Genomic DNA, 25,235 nt, shown 5'->3' with positions numbered 1-25,235 from the left:
GTTACTCCCACTGTACATAGTTTGACCCTCTGTTATTGGATGCAGTATCTATCGCATTCGTTTCTGTCTCAGCTTATTGTTAAAAAAAAACAAAAAAACAATAAAGACAGGAATACATCAATAAAAGAAAATATGATCACACGTAGTAATACTATTTACCATGGCTAAAGGGGGGGGGCGAAAATAAGGATACTAATTTTTAATCTTTTCTTTTTTCTTAAATTTAACTGGCTTTACAAACTCTTTCCTGATTTATACAATATAATTAGAGCTCAATGGATGACCTAAGAGATCTGTTTTTTCTAGTATTTTTTTAATCATTTTGTATCATTTTTTATCATTGTTTAAAAGAAAAAAAAAAAAAAAAAGAAAATCCTAAAATTTCCGGATTTTGTATTTTAATTAAAAAGTATGACTTCTGTAGAAATCATGTTTGTAACTGAAATAAAAATATTGTTTGAGAAAATCAGTTCAAATAAGATTTATACAAAATAAATGGTACTTGTCCAGAATTCCACCTATATTAAAAAAAAATAAAAATAAAAACAAAAAATAAAGAAAAATACATAGATGTACATACTCGTGATGTAAAGAAACTATCATACACCAAAAATCACGTAAATTGATCAAACAGTTTTATTCTTAAATAAGAAAAAAATTTTATGGAGAAATTTCAAGATACGATTTCATAACATCATCTTGAAAACAAGAAGGGAGATAAGTTCAAATAATTCAAACTTGTGAGACTTTAAAAAGCTATTCTTTAAATGGAGAAGTGGGAAAACTCAAAGTCACTGAAAAATGTTTTTTAATAAAAATTAAAACTAGTTGATCAATTTACATGCTTTCTGGTGTCCAATATTTTCTGTCACGGGTATATTGTAACGATTTTGCTTTATTTTAAAAGATCTGGGAGAATATTGGACAAGCACCAAATAAATTATTAAGACCATTCAAAAAATGTAATTTCACAAAAACAAAACTATTTTTGTGACTGATATTTTTTAGATGTTTAGAATGAAAAAAAAACTGAAAGAGATTGCAGGTCATGGCAAACAATTATTTGGCACATTTCATTTTTTTAGTAATTAAAATAGGATGAGGGTCATAAGATAATTTTGCCACCTCTCACAATAATATAAAAAAAACAACAAAAAAAGGTCAAATGGTGTATTTTATGTAGGCCCTCCCCCTTTTCCTCACTCAATGTGCGTGATTGGGGGGAAATTAAGAGAATTTAAAAACATGATTATTCTAAAAAGTTTCATACAAGTGCATAACACCCAAGTTTTGTAACTTCCTCCTAAAAATATATTCCACAGCCAGTGGCGAATATTGAAAATAAGCCTCCGTAAAAATAAGGTTCCAGCCAGTTTTATTTTATTTAAAAAAAAAGTAAATTTCTAATAAAAATCCATATTTTCAGACAAATACATATGTTTTTTTATATGTTAAAAAAATATTCATTAAAGTATTTATAAAAAAACATTCCATGACGTTTTGATTTTATTTTAGATTTATAAAAAAAAAAAAAAAAAATATGGCATTTAGTATTATAGACAACAAACAAAAAAGTTTCCAAACAAATTGATTAGTGTCTGCCAGAAGTTTGTTTAATTTTTGAGCGATTATAGAGATTTCACTGATGACCGTCTTATGTCAGCCATTTTGTCCTTGTTCTAACTTAACACTCAGCACTATTTGTGTTTCGAAGTATATAAAACACTTTCCAATAAGTTAAACCATAAAAACAATTGCCCAGGTAAGTAGAAGAGGAATTATCTTGCCTTTGGTAACATTTAATTGTTATATAGTTTGTTATTGTTTTGACCAATTTTTCGTTTTGTTGTCTATACAGTTAAATGCCTCCCCACCCTCTCAGTTTTTACTATAAAGTATTTCTGTGTACACACACACACGCACACACACACACACACACACACACACTTTTTATAAATGGAGGCAAAAAAAAAAAAAAAAAAAAAAAACACTTTTCAGATTTTATCATTTTAATATGTCCAAAATACTCAGGGGCCTGATTCTCAATTTACACCATTGACCACGGAACACTTTCTCAAGCAAAAGTGTCAAAACCTTTACAAAGTTGTTTTGGTTATCTTTACAATTCAAGTTTCTACTTGGTTAACCTCCCCATGTTAAGAATAATTTTTTTTTTTAAATAACATCATTATTAAAAAAAAAATTCTTAACATGAGGACAAGGGGGGGGAGGCATTTTCTTTTAATGATTCTGTACTTTTATCTAACAACTTTATAAACAAAGCATAAAAATTTAATTCAAAATGAAGCAGCAACCGGATGTGAAGTAGAAAATTTAATTGTAAAGAAAACCAATTTTTTTATGGTGTCATGTGAGAAGGAAAGAGAAAGAAAGGAGGGAGAAAGAGGAAAGAAGAGAGGGAGGGCTTGTCATAAAATATAAAATCAGATAAAAAAAAATATATATTTCATTACAATTGTAGAAAACACCTAAAAATTATAATTTTGTTTGTCTGGTAAATCCCGACCTCAACAAAACTACAATATAAAATCCAAGATTTTTTGATGAGGAATATTTTTAGCATGCAAATAAAAAATAAAGAGATGGGGGATTTAAAAATTACTCATTTTTTGATTGGCTTTGAAAATTTCTTTCAAATATTAAAAAAAAAATGTTAGTAAAGCAAAGATCAGTAAAGATTAGGGATTAGAAATATAATAAATGAAAAAAAAAAAAAAAAAAAAAAAAAAAAATCAAAATAAAAGAACCTGTCCCTCTATGAACAGGAATTTAATGATGGATGTTCACACGCTGATCTGTGACTATTGATGTTGTCCAGGAATTTTCTTACTTTGTGCTGCAGTTTTAAACCATACTTTTTTTTAAAAGTATATTCTAAAGTTAAATTTAATTTTTACAGTATAGCTTGGTCATTAATCTATTAATTATAAACCAAATTTTAATAAAACTATATCTACTTCTTGCTAAGGTAATGTTGTAATCTACATTTATAAAAGTATTGAATGTAAAAAAGCTTTCAATCTTTTAATACACAAGATTAGACAGTTTAAATGCTTAAAAATCCCTTGAAAATTTTGAAACTTAAAGTAATTCATTATTTTTTATTTTTTTTTTAATTATTAAAATTTTTAAAAGGCCAACTTATTTATGAATAAATTGAAATACAAAATCTTTTTGTGATGAAAAATTATTTTTGAAATAATTTAATTTCATACTGTTGGTTCGAATCATTAAAAAAACATGTAAGTCACATATAGGCGAGAGAGACGTGTACACACACGAGAAGTTGTCAGACATCTTTATTAATATAGAAATGATCCTTTAATTTATGAGGAAAATTAAAAAGTGGTTCTGAAGAATTTAAACTGTCGAATAAAATTAAGTTTCACGGACACAAAGAAATGACCGTTTTTGAATCTAGAAAACTTTAGAAACCTTCAACATTGGAAAGTGATTTTGAAAAAGTTAAATTGTCGAAAAGAAAGAAAATTGTCTCTAAAATTAAAATATACAAACGAATCCCCTTGTTTCCTCACCTCTTCTAAAACAGTGATTCCCAACCTGGAGTGCTCACACTCCCTAGTGACGCAAGTTTCGATAAAAAATAGGGCATTGGTTATATGTGACTGTTTTTGTTTTTTTTGCAATGTATAAACTTCTTGCTTTCATTTTAAGAATTAAGTATTCTTATTAAATGCCCATTAAATATATGGCTGAATAGATTTAATTGAACCATGTATTTAACTGCAAGTTCAGAACGTCCTTAAGTTACCCTCAAACCTTGCACCCCTAAAATATATAGTGTTTAAGGATAAGTTTTGAGAATTTCGACTAATATTTTATCAAAAGAAAATCATAACTTTATTCTTTAATATAAATATTCTGAAAGACCACCAGTTGTCAGGCAGTGTTTCAACAACTGATGCCTGAACGTAAAACAATCACAAACTTTTAAATTTTCGAGTATTATTTAATAAAATTTTTTTTAGTTTTTTTTAACTTTGAAATTCATTAGTTAAAAAATAATTGTTGAGATTTGTGAATTTTAAAGATTATATATCACCTTTCATTTATGTATTAAACCAGAATTATGCGTTTTCATTGAGCGACTAAACTCAATTCCCACTGACGACCAGTTTTGTAAGTCAGATTCCAAAAAAGTCATTTGTTCTTGTTAAAAAAAAAAAAAAAAAAAAAAAGGCAACTTTCACGAATGGCAAGAATTTACTTTCGATTATCGGCAAAGATCTTGACATCTTTTCGCAATTTTTTTTACATCTTTATTGCCTTTTGTTCATTTGTGGAGATGTGAAGTTTTTAAAAAAAATTTTTTATTTTTGTTGAATATTTTTCTTTTTTTTTTTTTGAAGTACTGTTATCCTCATCATCATAATTGTTTACTCAGGTGCATCATCCACGCTATCACCTCGTAAACAATTTATCGCTATGACAAAGAAGGATAAGAGTAAAACTGTTGACGGCTGTGATCAGGTTCAACGAGACTTGACCCTTTGACCAAATCAGGTTTGGTCCAAAGACAACTGCAAGATTTTGAGCATCCATCTTGTTTTTATCGGCGTTAGCAATCACCTGAGAATGGAAGAGAAAAATTACAATTTACGATTAAAGCAAGAATAATAAAGGCAAAGAAAACAAATGTATAAGGGGAGAAATAAAATACTTAAAATAATAGTTTCTCCATTGGTAACATTTTTTTCTACAGATATATTTTTAGTTTAACACATTAGTTTTAAGAAATCTAATAATAAACCAGGTGAAGCTAAAAAAATAACTGGTTTTAATCAAAATGGCTGCATATCATATCAATGGGGCTATGGGAAAAAAAACAAAAGAAAAATAATAATAGTAGCAATATAACCGAAAACGAATTACCAAATGATCCAAACCAATATGAGAGTTTTAGGCCATCTAATACAAATAATAAAATAAAGAAAAATAGGAGGTAATCCGCCATATAGTAAGCATATTCTTTTGAATGTTTTTTTTATAGTGTCATTGATAGGTTGGTTGGTTGTTTTTGTTTAGCGGCATATCAATCTTTTTGGGTTATTTAATACGAAATCAAGTACTTTAGAAAAAGATCTTTATGTCTTCAGTTATTTATTCATAGGGTTTAGTTGGGTTGTTTTTTTGTTTTTTTTTACTTTTGTAAAAAAATCTTGTCACTCTGAAAAAGGAGAGTATTCTATTTGTTTTCAAAGATGTTCTTCAAATTGTTGGATTTAAGATATTGTTTTCTAGCATTATCAATGGCTCTACATTCTACGAAAATGCGTTTGATGGTGCAAGTTTTTTGACAGAATTGGTATTGTGGTTGTTGCTCTTGTTTCAGTATATAGGAGTGTGTGAATTTTGTATGACCAATATAATATAATATAATATAATATAATAATTTGTTCTTTTCTTAATATTCTAGTAGTAGGTTACCATTCTTCCAGAATGGATTTAATTTGATAAAATTTGTTATTTGTCGTCTTGTTCCATTGTTGTTGCCATTTTGCATAAAATATTTGCTTGATTTTAAATTTAAAGTCAGTATATGGAATTTTTTATTGTTTCAGGGTTCAGATTTAGAGCTCTTTTGACTGCTAAGTCAGCTCTTTCATTTCCTTTTATTCTAATGTGGCTTGGGATCCAGCATAGAATTATTTTTTTATGTTTAGATAATGAGTCAATTCTGTTTAACAGTTTAATGATGTTAGAACAGAAAGTGAATCTGAGAGTATTAGGAATTTCTTATGTTTATTTTGTTCTAAAATTTTGAGAGATAGGTCAATGGCACAAGTTTCAGTAGCACTTTCTTAAGGGTTTTCATTCGATATAGCAGCACACATGGTCTTTGGAGACGTCGGTGAAAATGTGTAAATGGTCAAGGTATTTCAGGAGGATATCACAGGCTTTCTCTTGGTAGGTATTAGGGTGGGTTTTTGCTTTTATGAATTCATTTAATTTTAGTATAACTTTCGTTTTTTTTTTTTTTTTTTTTTTTTTTTTTTTAAGAATCCATGGTAAAGTTCCAGTCAGTATGTGTTCTTGGATATTTTCTACAGCCATTTCTGATTCTTGTAATATTGTTTCCATTCTAGGACTAAAGGGCTTTATGGCTTTTTTTTCTTCAAATGACTTTATATTTCTAATTGAATGTAGATTTGTATGTTGGATTACTTTGATGTGCTTTTAATTTAGTGTAATATTGGGCACCCAGTTTGTGACTCCTTATATTTGCAGGAATTTCATTAGCCTTTGTAAGAAGACTTTCAACTGGGGAAGTTTTAAAACACTAAGTGCTAATCTCGGGCCTCCATGGCAGATTGGATCTAAAGTCTTTAGGTAGGATTTTCTGGTTGATTGGTATATAAAACTACCCTAGTCTAATTTTGATCGAATCAAAGTCCTATATAACTTCATTAGAGTTTCTTCATTGCCCCTCCCACCACTGTGTGTGTGCTATTACACGTAGTAGTTGCAACTATTTCTAGGTTCTTTGGGGGGGGGGGGTGAATGTAAGTTTTTTTTTTATCATATATTAGTCCTAGAAATTTGTGTTTTTCTCTAGTGGGGATTACTGTTCTTCTGAGTTTCAGTGTAGAGTCATTATGAAGTTTTCTTTTGTGACAAATGAACGCATTTGGTTTTTGATTCAAAAAATCTGTATCCATTTTCTGTTGCCCATTTGTCTAATTTATTTCAGCAATGTTGGAGTTTGCATTCGATGATGTGTGTATATACTTTGAACTGCAATACACCAGGAGGCCATCTACATATAAAGACCCCTCAATGCTAGGATCCAAACATTTCACTATTCTGTTCATTTTAATATTGAATAGTGTCGTAGATAATATGCTACCTTGAGGGAATCCCTTCTCTTGGTTTGTGGTGTCCGAGTAAGCAGATCTAATTTGTGGTCAAACTAGCTTCTTTTATTACGGAATCCACATTGTAGGTTGGAAATAAGTTTGCTGGATTCTAGATACTAAATGAGTGTCATTCACTATCCTTTCCATTATTTTGCACAAGCAGCTAGTTCATGAGATTGGTCTGTAGTTTTATGGGTTTGAATTGTCTTTTCCTGCTTTTAAGATTGCTATTATTGTAGTTTGTCTCCATAAGTCTGGGAATTTGTTTTCTGTTTATGATTTGTTGTAAATTCTTAGTAATTTTAGTGATTCTGTAGGGAGTTGTCGTAAGAATTCACAATGGATTTCGTCTGGTCCTACAGCTGTGTCGTGGGATCTTTTAACGCGATAAATGGGTCAGGAAGCATAGGGTGAATGTTTATCAAACGACAAAAATACAGAAAGTTTAAAATTTAACGCCAATTCTAAAAATAGATTCCTTTCACACAGTGGAAATGTTTTCACAGAAATAATCAAAAGTCAATTTATGGGAGTTATGTCAGAATTGTTTATGCGATTCAAATGTCACAACCATATCACATAAATAACAATTTGATACTCAAGTCTAGAAAATTTGGCAGAATTCTATATAAAAACGTCACTATGTTATTAATGAAGAGACAGTCTTTAGGACAATCAGAGGTAATCTGAAATTTCACCTTGGAAGTGATCAATTTGACAAAGTCTGTGTCAAACTGGACAACTAGATAGCTGTCCACATACAATAGAATTTCCACACTAGATGACAGTATCATGCACCCATCTATATTCAATACTTGTTTTGTATTGTTTATTGCGACGCGATCCTGATGGGAATATCATCACATCAATAGCATCTTTTAATTAATAGCTAAATATGCTAGAGAATAAGTTAAAAATAAAATTCATTGTGAATTAAAATCATCAAAATTAGATGAAACTAATAAATATATACATAAGCTAAAAACTCATTTATACACTTTTGAATTATTCCATATAGTAGCTTCTAATGAGAATTGCTTAATAAAAAGCAATAAATTATACAGAATTGTCTTCATAGAATGAGGTACATGCTAGTCTATTTCAGATCCATATAAATAGAGTGACAATATAAGCTAAAATTCTTATATACATTGTTAGCTGTAGGGTGAGAAATATATCTTAATGATTTAGCATTTTAGGTAAAGATTCACAGAAATTAATCAAATTGTAATAAAAATATCTATCATTCTCTTGAATTAAATAGGGTTGATATGACGAAATTTCTGGATCTAGACAATTCTGAGCATATTATTGCCCCTTGACACTCAATAAAATTATACCTTAGGCACATTAGTTAATGAATAGTTAAAAAACATGAATGGAAACAAATTCTACATTAACTGGAAGACTGGAATTCTAATGTTCAATTTGTGTCGGCTTCTTGGATTTAAAGAAAATTTTTGTTTAATATTCACACCTCCATTCGCATTTATGTATTATTGGTCACTGTGGTTTTATAAGTTTTATTGGATTTAAGTTTTTATGATTGGGAAGGTTTAAGGTACCTTAGGATATCTTGGGGTTTTAGAATTTTTATTTTTTAGAGGTTTAGGTTTTAAAATTACAAAACAGAAACAAAAGGTTTTATATATATATATATATATATATAAATATATATATAAGAACAAGTAGATAATAAAACATGTTAAAAACACTTTGAGAAAGAGTTAAAAACATTTAATTTTAAAAAGGAAGCACTAAATAAGTGGATATATATATATATATATATATATATATAACTTACTCATTTTTTTTTACTATTTAATTTAATGGAAGATAAAAATTCACTGAAAAAGCCTTTTAAAAACCTCTTGAATTTATTATTTATAAAAAAGTGTTTTGAAAAGGACAGAAACAATTCTATGAAGATTTTTTAAAACAAATTTGAAGATTTAAATTAAATTTTCAGCTCTACTAATACATAAACTATTGAGTTATTAACCCAATTTGTGTGAACTGAAATTATTTTATAATATATATATATATATATATATATATATATATACACACACACACACATTGGGTTTCAAATCCGAGTGTGAATACACTTGCTACGTCTAGCCATACTGAAAGTTCATATCTAACAAAGCAGGTACCTGTGGATGACTATATGTATTAGATTTTACCACATTGCACGTGTAAAGCTGATACTGTAAGAATTATTTACCTCAGTAAGAAATGTGATAAGATATTGAAGAAGCTGATAATTTTCTTCGGGTAATTCTTCAATCATCATTCGTTTTGCTTCAAATACCTGACGTTCCTCTTCAAGACCTGAAAGAACAAAAGAATTCATAAGAAACAAAAAAAAAAAAAAAAAAAAAAAAATGTCCATTCTAATAAAAACAGAAGAACAAAATTGGCCCTAAAATTATTCAATCATTTTTTTTTTGCATTTGAAACAAAATAAGTCCTAAAATGTATGGACTTTTCAAGCATAAGATATTACTACTATCAGGTTTTTAACCAATTTTACATCCAAATATGTGAGGAAAACAGTTGTTTAGAAAGCAAACATTTCTTCAATCACAGATCTCATCCAAAGCTCCTGAGTGATCACCAAAAAAAAGAAAGTGGTTAGCTGAATATCAGTTTTCTTCTATGCGAAGCTGAAATCAGCATTATAATTAATTTTTCGGATGATTAATCAGATTTATATTAAAAAAGATAAAAAGAGAATTGGTAAACTTTGTGCCTATTTCTTTTAATTGATTTGTTTGTAATATTTTTGTTGAAAACTTAATTTACCAGTACTGGTATTGATAAGTGAGAAACATTTGATTTAAAACTAAGTTATAGATTGCTTCCTTCTTCCACAAGTGGATTTTTATGCATTACATTTAAACTTCAGCATATTAATACAGTCAGGGAACGAGAAACGGAGAGAATTCCAAAATCTAGCAGTCCATGGGAAGAAACTGTTAGAATAGAAGGATTTCCAGCATCTAGAGACCTCAACAATGAAGAGGTTCGCAAAATTTAGTTTAAAATAAATAAATTTAGTTTAAAGTCAATAATGGTAAATTAAATTTTCAACAAAAATAAATTTTAAAAACAAATCAATTAACAGTTCTTGCCTCAAGGATGCTCCATGTTTAGACAAGCTTCTGTGTCTGACCTTCACTCCTAATCTGAAATGGAGTACATACATCAAATCCGTTGCCAATGTTACTGGAAAAATGGTGAGATCATTTTACCACTCCAGTGGATATCTCACTGCCAATGCAATTATCTACCTGTATAAAAGCCAAGTACGTCCTAGGATGGAGTTCTGTTGCCACATCCGGGCAGGAGCTGCTCAGAGCATCCTATCTTGTCTTGATAGAGTTCAAAATAGACTTCGTAATCTAGTAGGTGATGCTCTTTTCTCTTCCCTACAACTTCTTTCCCACATAAGAGACGTTGCAAGCCTGTTTCTGCTCTATCGTTATTTTCATGGCAAGTGTTCGACTGAGCTCCCCCCCCCCCATCTTTCACAAAAAAACACTCGTCTATCCAAAATCAATATCAATAAATTCCTATCAGTGCCTAAACCTAAACGTGGATTCCATTAACAAAGCTCCTTTCTTAAAACTGTCCGTTTGTGGAACTGTTCCGCTGGTCTGCTTTCTGCCTGACTACAATATTGTCATCTTCAAGTCCAACGTGAACAAGTTCTTGTTGCACCGTTCTCATAAATAATTTGATCATACCAAATTTCCACCACAAATGATTACTACACTACACATTAATCCTTATCCTCGAGTGGCCTCCGGGCCTTGATACGTGGTAATCCCTTTGTAAAAAAAAAAAAAAAAAAATTTTTAATTGAATTTGGAATTAGAAAATAGGCACAAATTTTACCAATTCCAATACCTGAAAAAGTTCTGATTCCCCTCCCCTGATTCCAAAAATTGAATCCGAGCTCAACAAGTCACATTTTTTTTTTTTTTAAATTTTAGTGACTATATGCAAGAAAAGAATCCTTTTTATTTGGTGAAAACGCTTATAAAGCACTTTTTAACATTCTTCATATTTCCAAGACGTGATGCATGTGCAGTTGAGGAAAATAAATTGATCGGATGAACGTGAAGCCTTTTGTTTTTAACTTAAAACTAAAGTCGATTTCGGAAATAATGAGATTGATTTTTTGGCGACACACTTAACCAAACACATTTGCAATTTCTCGACCGAGTGTCGATTCAGAGAAGGAAACAGGAAATGAAGAGTTTTCACATCAGCAAAATCGATATTGATTTATTGATTTTACAAATTAAAAAATAAAAAATTTTAACAGAGTTGTTAGCGTTTATTTTACTTGCAATTTGTTTTTTTATTTAAACTGTCATTTATTTTTCAAAAATTCATTTTTGTTTCAAAGGGAAGTAACTATAGTGATAAATAAAATGTTATTCCCCCCCCCTTTTTTTTTTAAACCTTTTCACTGATTATCTTAAGAATAAGCATTATAAGCATTTTTTTAATTTTTTTTAGATGAGAATTGATAATTCATATTATTTGTATTATTCAGACCCCTGTTCTTATTTTGACTTCTATTTACGTTTCGGTCAACGTAATCTCCAATCTTTCGAATGGAATCCTTTATTTAATCTGCAGGTGTAGCATGCTCCATTAACTATAATTTGCAATTGCAAAAGTTACAATATACTGTGAACAGACATCTCGCTATTCAACTCCTCAAAGTCACCTGTTAAACATGATTCCGAATAGTAGCCTTTACATTCCAATTGGCAATATGTATTGTTAAGCTGAAAAGGAATATTAAAAAAAAAAATAAAAGTTGTATTTTTGAATCTCCCACACATCAAGGATTGAACCTTTCTAAAAAAAAATGTAACTTACAACTTAATTTTACTAAGTACTTTATCCATTGTGATACAGATCATTATGGACAAGAATTTTGAGAACCTTAAATCTGTGTTGGCAGATGCACAATCTTACTATTTATCATTATAGATCATTATTTATTACCAATTATATATATATATATATATATATATATATATATATATATATATATATATATATATATATATTTATTATATATACATTTTACTACTTAAGTTTGAAGAGACCTGTCCCCTTAGATAAAAAATAATTTCTACTTGAGCATCTATAAACTTAACTAAAGTATATTGATTTATTAATATACAATTATGCTTTAAAATATATATATATATATAAGAGAAAGAAAATTAAAACTTGTTGAACTTTACAATTAAAATTTATTGGTCGACTAAATACTCCAAAAAAACAATTTACAAAGTCCTTATTCTGCAGAGTTTCAAAGAATGCTATTCTTCTCATCAGAGGACAGAAAGAAATCAACAAATTATTGTGTATATCAGGTAAACACTACATCTTTTTGATTACTATATATATATATATATATATATATATATATATATATATATATATATATATATATATTAGTAAATTACCAAATAATCTAACCGTATAGGGAAATTTAAAAAAAAAAAAAAAAAAAATGTATAAAATGTAAAGAATTAGCTTCATATTTTCAACCTATGTAAACCCTTTTTAGGTATAACCCTCGTTAAATTAGAGAAAATAAATATTTAATAAAAAAGTAATAATAGTAAATTTCTATGTAGAATTAAAACGTTGAATAAAACCTGTCTAGTTTTACAATATGAACCTAGAGGCTGCTGGAACAAACACACGATGTTGAGTCTTCTAAAAATTTTCTTTCTTTTTTGACATTATATTGTCATGCATTTTTTTTCTTTCTAAGCAAAGAATTTCTATTTTTTTCTAAGGAGTATATGCATGAAAAAAAGCCAGTATTGACATAATTGTTTCTGCATAATAAAACCGATCAGTAAAAAAAATGTACCAAAATTTTAACATGCTAGTTGTTTTGCATGAAAAATATTTGGATCTTGGAATGTAACTATACTGTTATTCTTATATATAAATAATGGTTGTATGGATTTGTTTCCTAGATATAAATCCACTGAAACCCATGTGATTATTAGAGAGTGCTCACTGAAGGACAGCGCAAGTATATAGTATGTTTATTATACAAACATTATTGGTTACATATGTGCATACATGTGTCAGTGGAATCTCAATTCAGAGAGACCCATCTCATCAGCCCGAAAAAAAAAGAAACAACATTGAAAAGAAAATCAAAGTTCATTCAATTTGTATATAAAAAATATATCCGAGTGTGATTTAAACTCTGAAAGGCGAGGATGTATAGTTTGTAAGTATGCAAAATGCCTCACCTTTATCCAGCTAGTAGCGTATTGTATTTTCATTCATTTATTTTAGTATTAATCGGTAAAGCTTGGAATGGTTTTAAAGGGCAGCCAGAAAGGGTCTCCATTCTTCATTTGACTGAATTGTTTATGCTAGCCTATTTTTCAATGTTTTTTGGTTAGTATACTTATTAATTAAAAGGTGTACCGGTTTTTGGTTAATATACTTATTAATTAGAGGTGTACCAGAACCACTTCGTATCTGTTTGACTTTCTCATTGGTTTATTTGTTAATTAAGCCTTATCTTCAATTACATTCGAAATATAATACAGTGCCATTAGCAAAGAAAAAGTTACCTATGAAAACGAACCTCCTAAAGTAAAACCTTGAATAATTATCTAAACTCGAATGTAAATTAATATTAAGCCGACTTTACAAATTGATAAAAGTTAATTATTGGATTTTAATTAATTATAAGGTGAAACTCCAATGATTCAAACTCGATAGATAACGACAAACTTCCACCCATTAATATGGGAGGGGAGATTATCATCAAAAGTGTCCTGAATTGTTAACTTAGCACCGGACTTACTATTTAGATATAAATAAGTTACTTGTACCCATTCCCCTCCTCCCCCCTTATTTTTTTTTTTTTTTTTTTAATGGAGAGTAGATAATACAGTGGATGTGTTATCGGCAGCTCCAGTAACTCTCGCTTCTCCTTTTTTGTCCCAGTCCTCATTCAATGAGTGATTTTTCTGACAAAGGGTGAAGAAAAACCTGCTTAAAGGTCGGTAGTACTTGGTGAACAGTAGTCTGAGATGGTGGAAATTTTTCTGTCTCTGTCTGTCCTTGTGGCCATGTCACTAGTAAGGGTGCTGGAGGTAAATGTTTTGTCTGGGCTGACGTTATCCGCCTGATAGTCAGGGACCCGAACCTTGGATTAACCACTAAGGAGACTGTCCTATCAGCAGGCGCAAAGTACTGGGACTGCGGTATTGCCATTTGGTGAGTGGATCTGGACCATGCAGTAGTCTCTGGTGGGGCCTCTCGATACCATACTAGTGGGTAATTGTTATGGCTTTACCTTTTCGTGTGCTACAAGAAAAAAAAAAAATTTCCTGTCTTTCTCTCTTACTTTCCCTCTCTGTACTGCTCTAACCAAATATGCCGACCTATTCCACAAATCCCAAAACCTCAATATGAAATATCTCCAGAATAAAAACTCGAATAAACCTAGAACCCCATCTCCAATGTAGACCCCTACTACCAGGTCTCCTTCTCCAACATCAGGGGTCTACGTTCCAACCTTCCAGAGGTTGAAACCCAATTACAGGAGACGAAACCGAACATATTATTTCTAAGTGAAACTGGAATAGGGCCGACCACTTCCCTAGATGAGTTCATAATTAACGGATACTCTAACTTAACAGCTAAATCTGACCCCCAAGATCGCCATGTGCATGGAATATGTGCCTACATTAAGGATGGCTTCCCGTGTGGCAGGGATATCTCTAGAGAAGATCCTAATTTACCCTATATGTGCTTCAGGTTGCCCTCTATCGGCCCCACAACAGCGGAGTTACTATCTTTAAGAGCATATCTGAGAAAATAGACCACATACTGTCTGCACATCCCTCGGCTAACATCCACACCTGTGGTGACTTCAACATCCATAACGTGGAATGGCTGACCCATTCAAATAAGACAGACGATGAGGGGAGGTTTTGTCATGATTTTGCCATTGCTTATGACCTCACTCAGATTGTTCGCGAACCCACCCGTGTGCCCGATAGACCCGGTCAATATGCAAGCCTCCTAGACCTTTTTCTCTCAACTTCCCCTGAGCTATGTTCATGTTCCGTTCATTCTCCTCTAGGATCCTCCGACCACTCCATCGTATCAGTTAAGATAAAAACGAAATGTAATAAGTCCCCAGACGAACCCCTCCACCGTACTCTATACCGATACTCTATGGCTGACTGGGATAGCTTCCGTACATTCATATATGATTTACCTCTGCACTCCATGTTTAAAAAGGAAGTGTCCTCTATAGTATCAGATCTGACCGAATGGTTAATCGTAGGCATAGACCAATTCATACCATCTAAAATGTTCCAACAAAAACCTAACAGCCAGCCATGGTTCTCCCCAGAATGTGCTGCTGCTATCGCGCACAGAAATCACTTTTTCCATAGCTACCAACGTAATAGATGCACTGAGACTAAAGCTGCTTTCAGGACTGCTAGCAACCACTGTAAAAGAGTAATAAAAAATGCAAGAGAGCTATATGCCCAGTCTGTTAAATCCAAGGTAGCTGATCGCGGCTTGGTTCCCACTAGTTTTGGCAAATAACAAATAGGATCCTGAATAGAAGTGTGCGTTCTATCCCAACCATTATCAATGGACCAGAGGTCATCTCGTCAGCGTCAGACAAGGCCAAACTATTTGCAAAGAACTTTGCAGCTAATTCTACCCTATGCGACGAAGGCCATCAACTCCCCATATTTCCTCCTATAACACAGAACAAGCTAGGTAACATACAAATATCCGTGCATGAGGTCGCCAAACTAATCAAGAACCTTGATTCCAGTAAAGCAACTGGCCCTGATGGCATCCCAATTATAGTGTCAAAAAAGCTTCAACCAGAACTTGCTCCCATACTTACGAAACTATTTAAGCGCTGCCTTAAGGAGAAGTGCTTTCTGACTCCCTGGAAGACCTCATCAGTTTGCCCTGTATTTAAGAATTCAGGTGATAAGTCATCTCCCTCTCAGTACAGACCAATAAGTCTCCTGTGTGTTATGAGTAAGTTGCTGGAATCCATATTAAATAGAGAAATAGTCAACTACCTCAGCAGGAACAACCTTTTTAGTGACACACAATATGGTTTCCGCTCTGCAAGATCTACTGCAGATGTGCTGACGGTTATATCCCACAGGATTAGTGAATCTCTTGACAAAGGCTTCATTTCTAGGGCAATTGCTCTTGACATATCAAAGGCCTTCGACAAGGTATGGCATAAGGGTCTACTTCACAAGATTTCCAGCTACGGTATAACTGGAAATGTTTTCTCAATCATAAAATCATTTCTCTCCGATAGGCTCATAAGAGTAGTGGTAGATGGACAAAAATCGGAGGCCTGCAATATAAATGCTGGAGTCCCTCAGGGGTCAATCCTGGGCCCAACTCTCTTCCTGATCTACATCAATGACCTCCCTAAACACATACTTAAATCATTCGTTGACATCTATGCTGATGACACGACCATCTACGGCAACACATCAAAGGCTGTAAATGACAAAGTTCTCTCTGATTCTCTCTCCTCTGATCTCAAGCGTGTACTTCAGTGGGGGAAGACTTGGCTGGTTACCTTTAACGCATCTAAAACCAAGCTCCTATCTTTACACCATCAACGTTCTGATCCCCATCTGGCATCAATTGTAATGGATGGTTCTTGCCTAGGTGAAGCTCAATGTTTTGACAAGCTTCTGGGCTTGACCTTTACTCCTGATATGAAATGGAACATGTACATAAAGTCTGTTGTCAAGGTCATTGGAAAGATGGTGGGATCCTTCTACCGCTCCAGAAGATATCTCACTACTGATGCAATTCTCTATCTATATAAAAGCCAAGTACGTCCAAGGATGGAATACTGTTGCCATGTCTGGGCAGGAGCTGCTAAAAACAGCCTATCCTGCCTTGACAGAGTACAAAATACACTTTGTGGCTTAGTGGGGGACGCCCTTTTCTCTACCCTGCAACCTCTCTTCCACAGAAGAGACGTTGCGAGCCTATCTTTGTTTTATCGTTATTTCCATGGCAGGTGCTCGTCTGAACCCCAATCTCTGGTCCCCCCTCGCGAATCTTTCGCGAAAAACACCCGTCTAGCTGAATCCACTGTGAAAATTTTCCCCCGACTCTTTATCTGTGCCTAAATCAAAACGTGGATTCCATGAACAAAGCTTCTTTCTTAGAACTGCACGTCTGTGGAACTCTGTTCCGTCTGCCTGCTTCCCACTGGACTACAACTTGGATGTCTTCAAGTCCAACGTTAACAAATTCCTAATGAACCGCCCCCTTAAGTAAACACTTTATCAAATCTCCACACTAACATAATGTACTTGCAATAACCCTTATCCCTGAGTGGCTTCCGGGCCTTGATAAGTGGTGATCACTGTGTAAAAAAAAAAAAAAAAAAAAAAAAAGGTATGGTGAACACTATCCTGAATGAAAACAAATAATCATATTTTGGACAAATCAGAAAACTTTGAATTTATTTGAAATGGTCTAAATACTTAAAAAAAAACAAATTTTTCTACAATAAACCACTGGAACCCAGGTGACCCGAGTCTACAAATCGGTGTTGCTGGGCGCCCCACTGTGGGCACTTCCTTTTGCAACATCTATCCACTCATACACACAAAGATTGATGAACATACAGACACACACAACTCGTCAACATTATCGTCTGTCAATCTGTATAAACTTTATTCATTGAAATAGTTCCAATCTTTATCACTGACTATCTTACTAACATGAAATCAAAAGAACATTAACTCTTATAAACAACTTTTAGGGAATTAGCATTTATAGAATAAGCAGAGAAGTTCTGAAAACGATTTTTCTGACCCCTGAAACTCACGGCTTTTAATTAACCGATTCAGACTTCTTCAATGTCTCAGCTAATGAACCCCTTCTTTTTACAAAAACTCTAGAAATATTCATGAGCATTCTGTTTTTTTATTGCTTTGAACTTCATTTTAAACATAAAATATCTCTTGTGAATATATGCCTTCTAAACTTGATATTTTGTTTACCAAATAACATGTCACTCGGATTCTCACAACTGATTATGAACCATGCAAAACTTTTTCATTGAAAATGTTTCTTTGAATCCGGCTCATCCCCAAAAATACTTATCCATTTATAAACACCCTAAAGTAAAACCCCAAAACACTGGTATGAAACAGATCCCATAATTGGTGACCAACATTCCTAAAAACTGGTGTAGGCGACATCCCAATGGTGCCTAAATCTGCACAATCATGTTTACTTTGCGCTCAAATATCTATGTTCGTGTGCCATGGTTTCCTTACAGATTCTATATACTATTACTGTGCTCTTCCAATTTCTCACAAACCAATGATAACTAATAGTTATGTTCTTCATAGTTTTCTTTTTAAATATACAAAAGAAAAAAAAACAAAAAAACAAATAAAACTGCCAACTTACCATAAAGTCGAGTAATGGGTTCAGCAAGGTCAAAGGTGAGAATTGGTTCAGGAAGTTCTCTGAGGAATTTCTTCAGTATTACAGCCGGAACATTGATATCATATTCTTGAAAATCTACATTCTCACCTGAAATGGCATTGATGGGAAACGTAAAAATGAAACATTGAAACAAAGAAGAAACAAACCTTTTATTTCCTTAAACATGTTTAATTCTTTGTGTTTTATTGGAATTAATTTTTCATTTATTGTAAGAGAAATCATTCACTTAACTTTATATTTATTATTATATATTTATATGAATATTTTTAGCCGTCAGTTATTTATCGGTGAAGGCCACAAAGAATTATTTTCAGAGACAGCAAACAAAAAGTCGATAATGAATAAAAAACTAATTTTCTTTATTATCATTCATATTTTTGGTTCTAATTATTTTTCAGATTTAATTTGACAGGAAAAAAAAAACTTTTATCAAATCAAAATTGAGATAAGATTTCTTTCCATCTTTCCAAGAAAGATTGCTTGGAATATGATTTCCAGAAAAATTTAGGTGGGTACATTTGCTAGTAGAAATATTAGCTAAAATATATTCGCTCAGATGTGGTTTTATGTTGGAAACTGGAAACATTCCTGGCAAAGGAGCATGAAGAGTTCAAATATTTGACTTTCCTTGAATAAGTTAAAAATCATGAGAAAATTAAGCAAGATATAACGCCAGACAATAGCAGGTGCAATTCACGACAGTTTGAATGGAGTAGCTGAATGGAGAACATGCGCTTAAGATAGTTACACACAATGTTAAATAATTACACAATGAGCTTAAAATAAGCCGCCTACTTTTACTTTTCAGCCTACTGGACAATCAGTAGTCAGATCATTCATCTTCCAAGATTGTTTCGTTAATTTTATTGGGTCCTTTAGCAACTACAAAACCTTTCCAACCACTAATTGTCATAAAAAAAAAACAACACCTAACCTGAGAACTCATCATTCAAACTCCTTGGCGTTCATAGGAAACATGAACTGGAACAAATACATTGAGGATATTGCAAAGGCTGCTGCAAAGAAGGTGGGCTCCCTTACCATGCTAGAAAATTATCCACACTAAAGAGTATCCTATATTTTTACAAAGCCACAATTCACTCATGAATGGAGTATTGTTGCCACATCTGAGCTGGTTCATTTACCACTAGTCTCTCACTCTTAGACAGGGTAAAAAAAATAAAAAAATAAAGAGTCTCAGATATAATAGATCCCGCACTATCGACCAAGCTCCAACCTCTGTCCCATCACAATGTACCCGTTTTACAAGTATTTTAATAGAATGTGCTCTGATGAACTCGCTTGTGTCACTTGCGCTCCTTCGATGTACATACTCCCCAACAAGTAGCAAAATCCCACCCCTTCACTGTTGAGGTCCCTACCTGCTGGAAAGCCTTTTACTCTAATAGTTTCTTCCCTCGGACTGCTAGGCTTTGGAATTCCCTTGTTTCCTGCTTTTCCGGCTGTACTAATCTACAGATTTTTAAACAATGTAAACAGACATCTTGCTGCTCAACTCCCCCACAGTCATCCGTTAAATAAAATCCCAAATAGTAGACTTTTACAGTCCAAGTGGCAATATGCCATGTTTTGGGGTGAAAAAGAGTTTTAAAATTAACATAAGGCAGTGTAGCACATGTTTTACTAGCGTATGTGAATAACGAATGTTGCCGTGACAGATGTTTTGCCAAAGGAGGATAGGATGCAGAGAGCCGAAAATATCTCTGGCCAGAGTCAGACCACCCCAGAGATATTTTCTTTGGAATGGAGAAAGTCCTGCAGGAATCGTCTTTGTGAGAAAAACAATATCCAGAATTATTTGCAGGTAAGCCCTGAAGACAGTCGTAGACTTTATCTTCAGTAGATGTCTAGAGTAGCGAAGCTTCAAAACCTGCAAATTAAACAAATCAGTATTTCAAGACGATCCATTTTTTAAAAAATCTTTTTCAAACTCACCCGAATTTATTTTGTTTTGAACTTCTTTGATTGTCGAGGCATTCGCAGATCTTCGGAAAATACCTTCAACATCCATGGCTGAAATTACATTAGAAAAAAAAAAAAAAAAAAAAGATTTCTTACTAACACACATATAACACCAACGTATCCAATATTTTAATGATGGGATCAATTTTTTTTTTTTTTTAATGGAAATTGCTCCAGACAATGTGTGAAGCCACTTGATGTAAGAACAAAAGATGATTACTGCAAAAAGATAAAGACAAGCAATGCCTATTGACCTTAGGCTTGAAAAGACCAAGCCTATAGGTAGGAGGAAAACAGTGAGCAGGAAGAGAGTTCCATAAATTTGTGGTTCTTGGAAAGAAGCTACTGGAATAAGAAGCTGTATTATAATGAGGTATTGAAACAGTGAATTAATGGAGACCAATGAGTCAAACGAACTGGAACAAAGGAAGCAGGGAATATATCAGATAATTCTGAAGAACACATGCCATGAAAGTATTTATAGAAATGATTAAAGCTAGTAACATCACGTGTGTGAAAGGTTGCAGAGAAGAAGGGAAAGGACATGTTTCTACATTTATCAAGGACATTCAAATAGGACAAAGACACTAACGCACACAACTTTCCTTTATATAATAGACTAGCATGGATACCCAACATTGCTCAGTGGACATTAAGTTTGGTTTGGACACAGCTGCTATAGTAAGGGTATTGAGCACTTTCATTGATACCCCTACAAAAGAAGGGAATCGCCCCAAAAACAAAATAAAGAACAACCTCCTCATCACATTTCGGCAGAAGGGATACGAAGAGAAGTAGCTATTCTCCAGCCCCCCCCTTCCCCAAGAAAAGAATAAAAATATGAGTCAAAACAACTATTCTTTCAATCAAAATAGCAGTGAATGCCCGTGCGACCAAAAAAGAAAAAAAATGAGTTCCGGCAGTTGGGTTCAGACTTGAAATGTGAAAGAGGAAAAGAAGGGAAAAAAGTTACTGGCTAATGCGCTAGCTGTCACAGCCATGGTGACTTATGACGTCATGACGCTGCAAAATAGCATTTTTAAACATAGCTTCAGGTTGCTACGCATGCGTGACTTGCGAAAATCGCAACGTGAAAAGTGACTCCCTCCCCTGCAAGAAACGGTCCAATTAACCACTACAGAATTAATCTTTTTTTTCTAATTTTTACATTTTATTTATCTGAGGCATTGCACTTTCAGATGGTATCAGTTTCGACCTGGTCGAATACAGCTGACAAAACTTTTTAGTAGACATATAAACACACACACACACAAGTTTCCTTTATATAATAAACTGGCATGGATACCCGGCATTGCCCGGGTATGAAGACGTGGTATAAGTTTCCTTTCTAGGGCAATTGCTCTAGACATATCGAAGGCCTTTGATAGGGTATGGCATAAAGATTTACTCCCACAAAATATCCAGCTACAGTATAACTGAAAATGTCTTTTCAATTATTAAATCATTTCTCTCTGATAGGTTCATAAGAGTAGTGGTTGATGGGCGGAAATCAGAAGCTCACATTATTAATGTTGGAGTCCCTCAGGGGTCCATCCTGGGCCCAACTCTCTTCCTGATCTACATCAATGATCTCCCAAATCAAATCCCAAGATCATTCGTAGACATTTATGCTGACGACACTACTATCTTTAGCAACACTTCAAAGGTAATAAACGACAAAGTTCTCTGATTCTCTCTCATCTGATCTTGATCATATAGGTGGCTAGTTAATTTTAATGTATCTAAAACCAAGCTTCTACCTTTACATCATCAACGCTCTGATCCTTGTCTGGCATCAATTGAAATGGATGGTTCTTGTCTTGGGAATGCTCCATATTTTGACAAGCTTTGGGATCTAACCTTTATTCGTGATCTGAGATAGAAAATGTATATCAAATCTGTTGTAAAGGCTGCTGGAAAAATGGTGGGATTCTTCTACCACTCCAGTAGATTTATCACTGCTGATGCAATTCTTTACCTGTATAAGATCCACGTCTGGGTAGGAGCTGCTAGAAGCAGCTTATCCTGCCTTGACAGAGTTCAAAATAGACTTCATAGCCTAGAGAGGGGGGGGGCTTTTCTCTTCTATGAAACCTTTTTTCCACAGAAGAGATGCTGCGAGCCTGTCTCTACTTTATCGTTATTTTCATGACAAGTGCTTGTCTGAACTCCAATCTATGGTCCTCCCTGGCCTGACTTTCACGAAAAACACTTGTGTAGCTGAAACCCCTATTAATAATTTCCCCACTCTTTATCTGTGCCTAAACCTAAATGTAGATTCCATGAACAAAGCTTCTTTCTTAGAACTGCATGCCTGTGGAATTCTATTGTTTTCCTCCTTTCCAACAGACTAAAATATGGTCGTCTTCAAGTTCAATGTAAACAAGTTCTTGATGAGCCATTCTTTTAAGTAATTCAATTTACCAAATTTCCACTACTAATGATTACTACGATATTTTCTCATTGACTACTGTACACTCATTAACCTTTATCCTCGAGTGGCCTCCGGGCCTTGATAAATGATGACTTGTTAGTACAAAAAAAAAAAAAAAATCACTTTTTTTTTTTAATCTTGTAGTCTAACAACTGATACAATAGAAACTTGTTTTTATTATCCCCGAGAAAAAAAAAAAAAAAAATCAGAGAAATGAGGCTTATTTACTTGAAAAAAAAGTTGTCTCCCTTACAACTAAAATATTATTTCGTTTAAGTTATAAAAATATACAAACACAATAAATATGAAAATGACTTCATTGCACAGCGTGCATGCGAGTGTGTGTGTAAAATCAAATCACTATAAAAATTCAACTCCTTCCCATGAAATGAATAAGTAGATGACAGATCGAATTATTATAACTGACATGGTGACTTGATTTCATCAATATTGATCTGTATTATGTTGAAATCTCTTAGTGGAGTTACCTTGAAAAATACCATACATCAAATTTTTTTTGTTCAAGATCAAAGTGTAGTATCTGTTCTTCGGATGCTGCACTTCCATTTCTTGTTCTCTTTCGGTGGAGGATCAGTCCTTCATGACTGAGAAAATTTTTTATTTTTGTACCTTTTCTCCACGTTAAAAAACGACCCTGGTGTCTAACTCTGTCCCGTGGGGAGGCATAGTAAATAGGTACATCAAATTTGGAGTTCATAAAGACATGATCACACACACACATTTAATGATGTAAAAACAGAGCTGACTTACCATTTTCTCTAAGGTATTCCACTGTATTGCAAACAATTGGAGGAAGAACCTGCCCAGAATTTCTTTGTATGCTGAAATAGAAAATTTAAAAAGAGAAAACTAAAAATTTTAAAAGATAGCTTGGCAACATCACGTACAGATACAGTGTGTTTTCTGATAAAGGAGGAAATATTGGGGGTTGGCGACCTTGGTCGCAAAGGGTAGAATTAGCTGCAAAGTTCTTGGCAAAGAGTTTGGCTTTGTCTGATGCTGACGAGATTACCTCAGGTCCATTGATGATAGTTGGGATAGAGCACACGCTTCTGTTCAGGATTCTGTTTGCTATTTGCCAAAACTGGTGGGAACCAAGCCGCTGCTCAGCTACTTTGGACTTAACAGACTGAGCATACAACTCTCTTGCATTCTTTATTACTTTCTTACAATGGTTACTGGCAGTCCTAAAAGCGGCTTTTGTTTCCATACATCTATTACGTTGGAAGCAATGGAAAAAGTGATTTCTGTGCGCAATGGCAGCAGCACATTCTGGAGAGAACCATGGCTGGCTGTTAGTTTTTTGCTGGAACTTTTTCGAGGGTATGAAACGGTCTATACCTACAATTAACCATTCCTTCAGGTCTGGTACTATAGAGGACATCCTTTTTAAACATGGAATGCAGAGGTAGATCCGATATAAATGTATGGAAACTATCCCAGTCAGCCATATCGATATACTGTACGATGGAGAGGTACATCTGAGGATTTCTGTTGTTTAGTAAGCATATATTGTTTTCATTAATGATTTCTTCTATTATTCTGCCTTTTTTGTTAATGTCCTTACACCCCCATAGTATATTGTGGCTGTTAAAGTCACCTAACAGGATGAAGGGTTTGGGCAGTTGATCGATTAGTTTTTTCAATTTGTCTTTGTCTATATCTTCGTTTGGTGGGATATATGTAGAGCATACTGTTATAGTTTTGTGCAGAGTGGCCTTTGTAGTGATATTTACTTTACTGTGGGGTGTGTTGTTTCGGATCAGAATCGACACCCCCCCTGAGGCTCTGCCTCTGGAATTATGAGTGTAGTTGAAGGATTGGAAATTCTTTATGTTGATGCTGTCGTGTTTCAGAAAGGTTTCTTAAAGGCAGATTATTGTAGGTTGTTTCTGTGTTATTAATAGTTGTAGTTCATTCATATTTGCTTTCAAACCACGACAGTTCCATTGGATTATTTTTTTTCCATGGTTGGTAGTTGATTTTAAGTTTTGTGTTATTATCCTTCTGTGTGTTTTGTTGTTTCTGTCGGGTTTTTTATTTGTCTGGGGGTGTTTTATCTTCTACCTCCATCTCCTCCGGTGTTCCTATTTTGTTTCCTCCCCTTGAGGTTGATTGGGATCTAGATCTTGGTTTGTTAATTGTTTTTCCTTTAGTTTTCGTTTTATTGGTTGATGGTGATGTTTCGTTTGGTTTGTTTATGAGGGTTGTTTTCATTTGGTGAGTTTTTTTTCTTTTTCTTTGTTTGATTTAATTTGAGTTAATTTGAGTTTTTTGGTTTGTTGGTTCTGTTTTTTTTGGTTTGTGAGTTTTGTTCAGTTTTGTAATCTTTATTTTCG

The 25,235-nt window shown here is 33.2% G+C and overlaps 1 protein-coding gene across 4 annotated transcripts in view; it reads right to left on the bottom strand.

The window, feature by feature from the left end:
• Positions 1-4,199: 4,199 nt before the first annotated feature.
• Positions 4,200-25,235, bottom strand: part of LOC145291174 (rho GTPase-activating protein 1-like) — a 290,865-nt gene continuing 269,829 nt past the window's right edge. For all 4 annotated transcript variants that reach the window (XM_080136719.1, XM_080136720.1, XM_080136717.1 and 1 more), the window contains 5 exons: positions 23,647-23,717; positions 20,415-20,492; positions 18,420-18,545; positions 9,127-9,233; positions 4,200-4,611 (listed from right to left, as the gene is read on the bottom strand). In XM_080136719.1, coding sequence (XP_079992845.1) covers positions 4,444-4,611; positions 9,127-9,233; positions 18,420-18,545; positions 20,415-20,492; positions 23,647-23,717 — 550 coding nt within the window. In that variant the 3' untranslated portion in view covers positions 4,200-4,443. The remainder of the gene's footprint in view (positions 4,612-9,126; positions 9,234-18,419; positions 18,546-20,414; positions 20,493-23,646; positions 23,718-25,235) is intronic.

Source organism: Euprymna scolopes, chromosome 12 (assembly GCF_053919585.1).
Source record: "Euprymna scolopes isolate OS-2025 chromosome 12, ASM5391958v1, whole genome shotgun sequence".
NCBI lineage: Eukaryota > Metazoa > Mollusca > Cephalopoda > Sepiida > Sepiolidae > Euprymna > Euprymna scolopes.
Note: the sequence above shows the minus strand (reverse complement) of the source record. Positions and strands in the feature narration are given on the sequence as shown.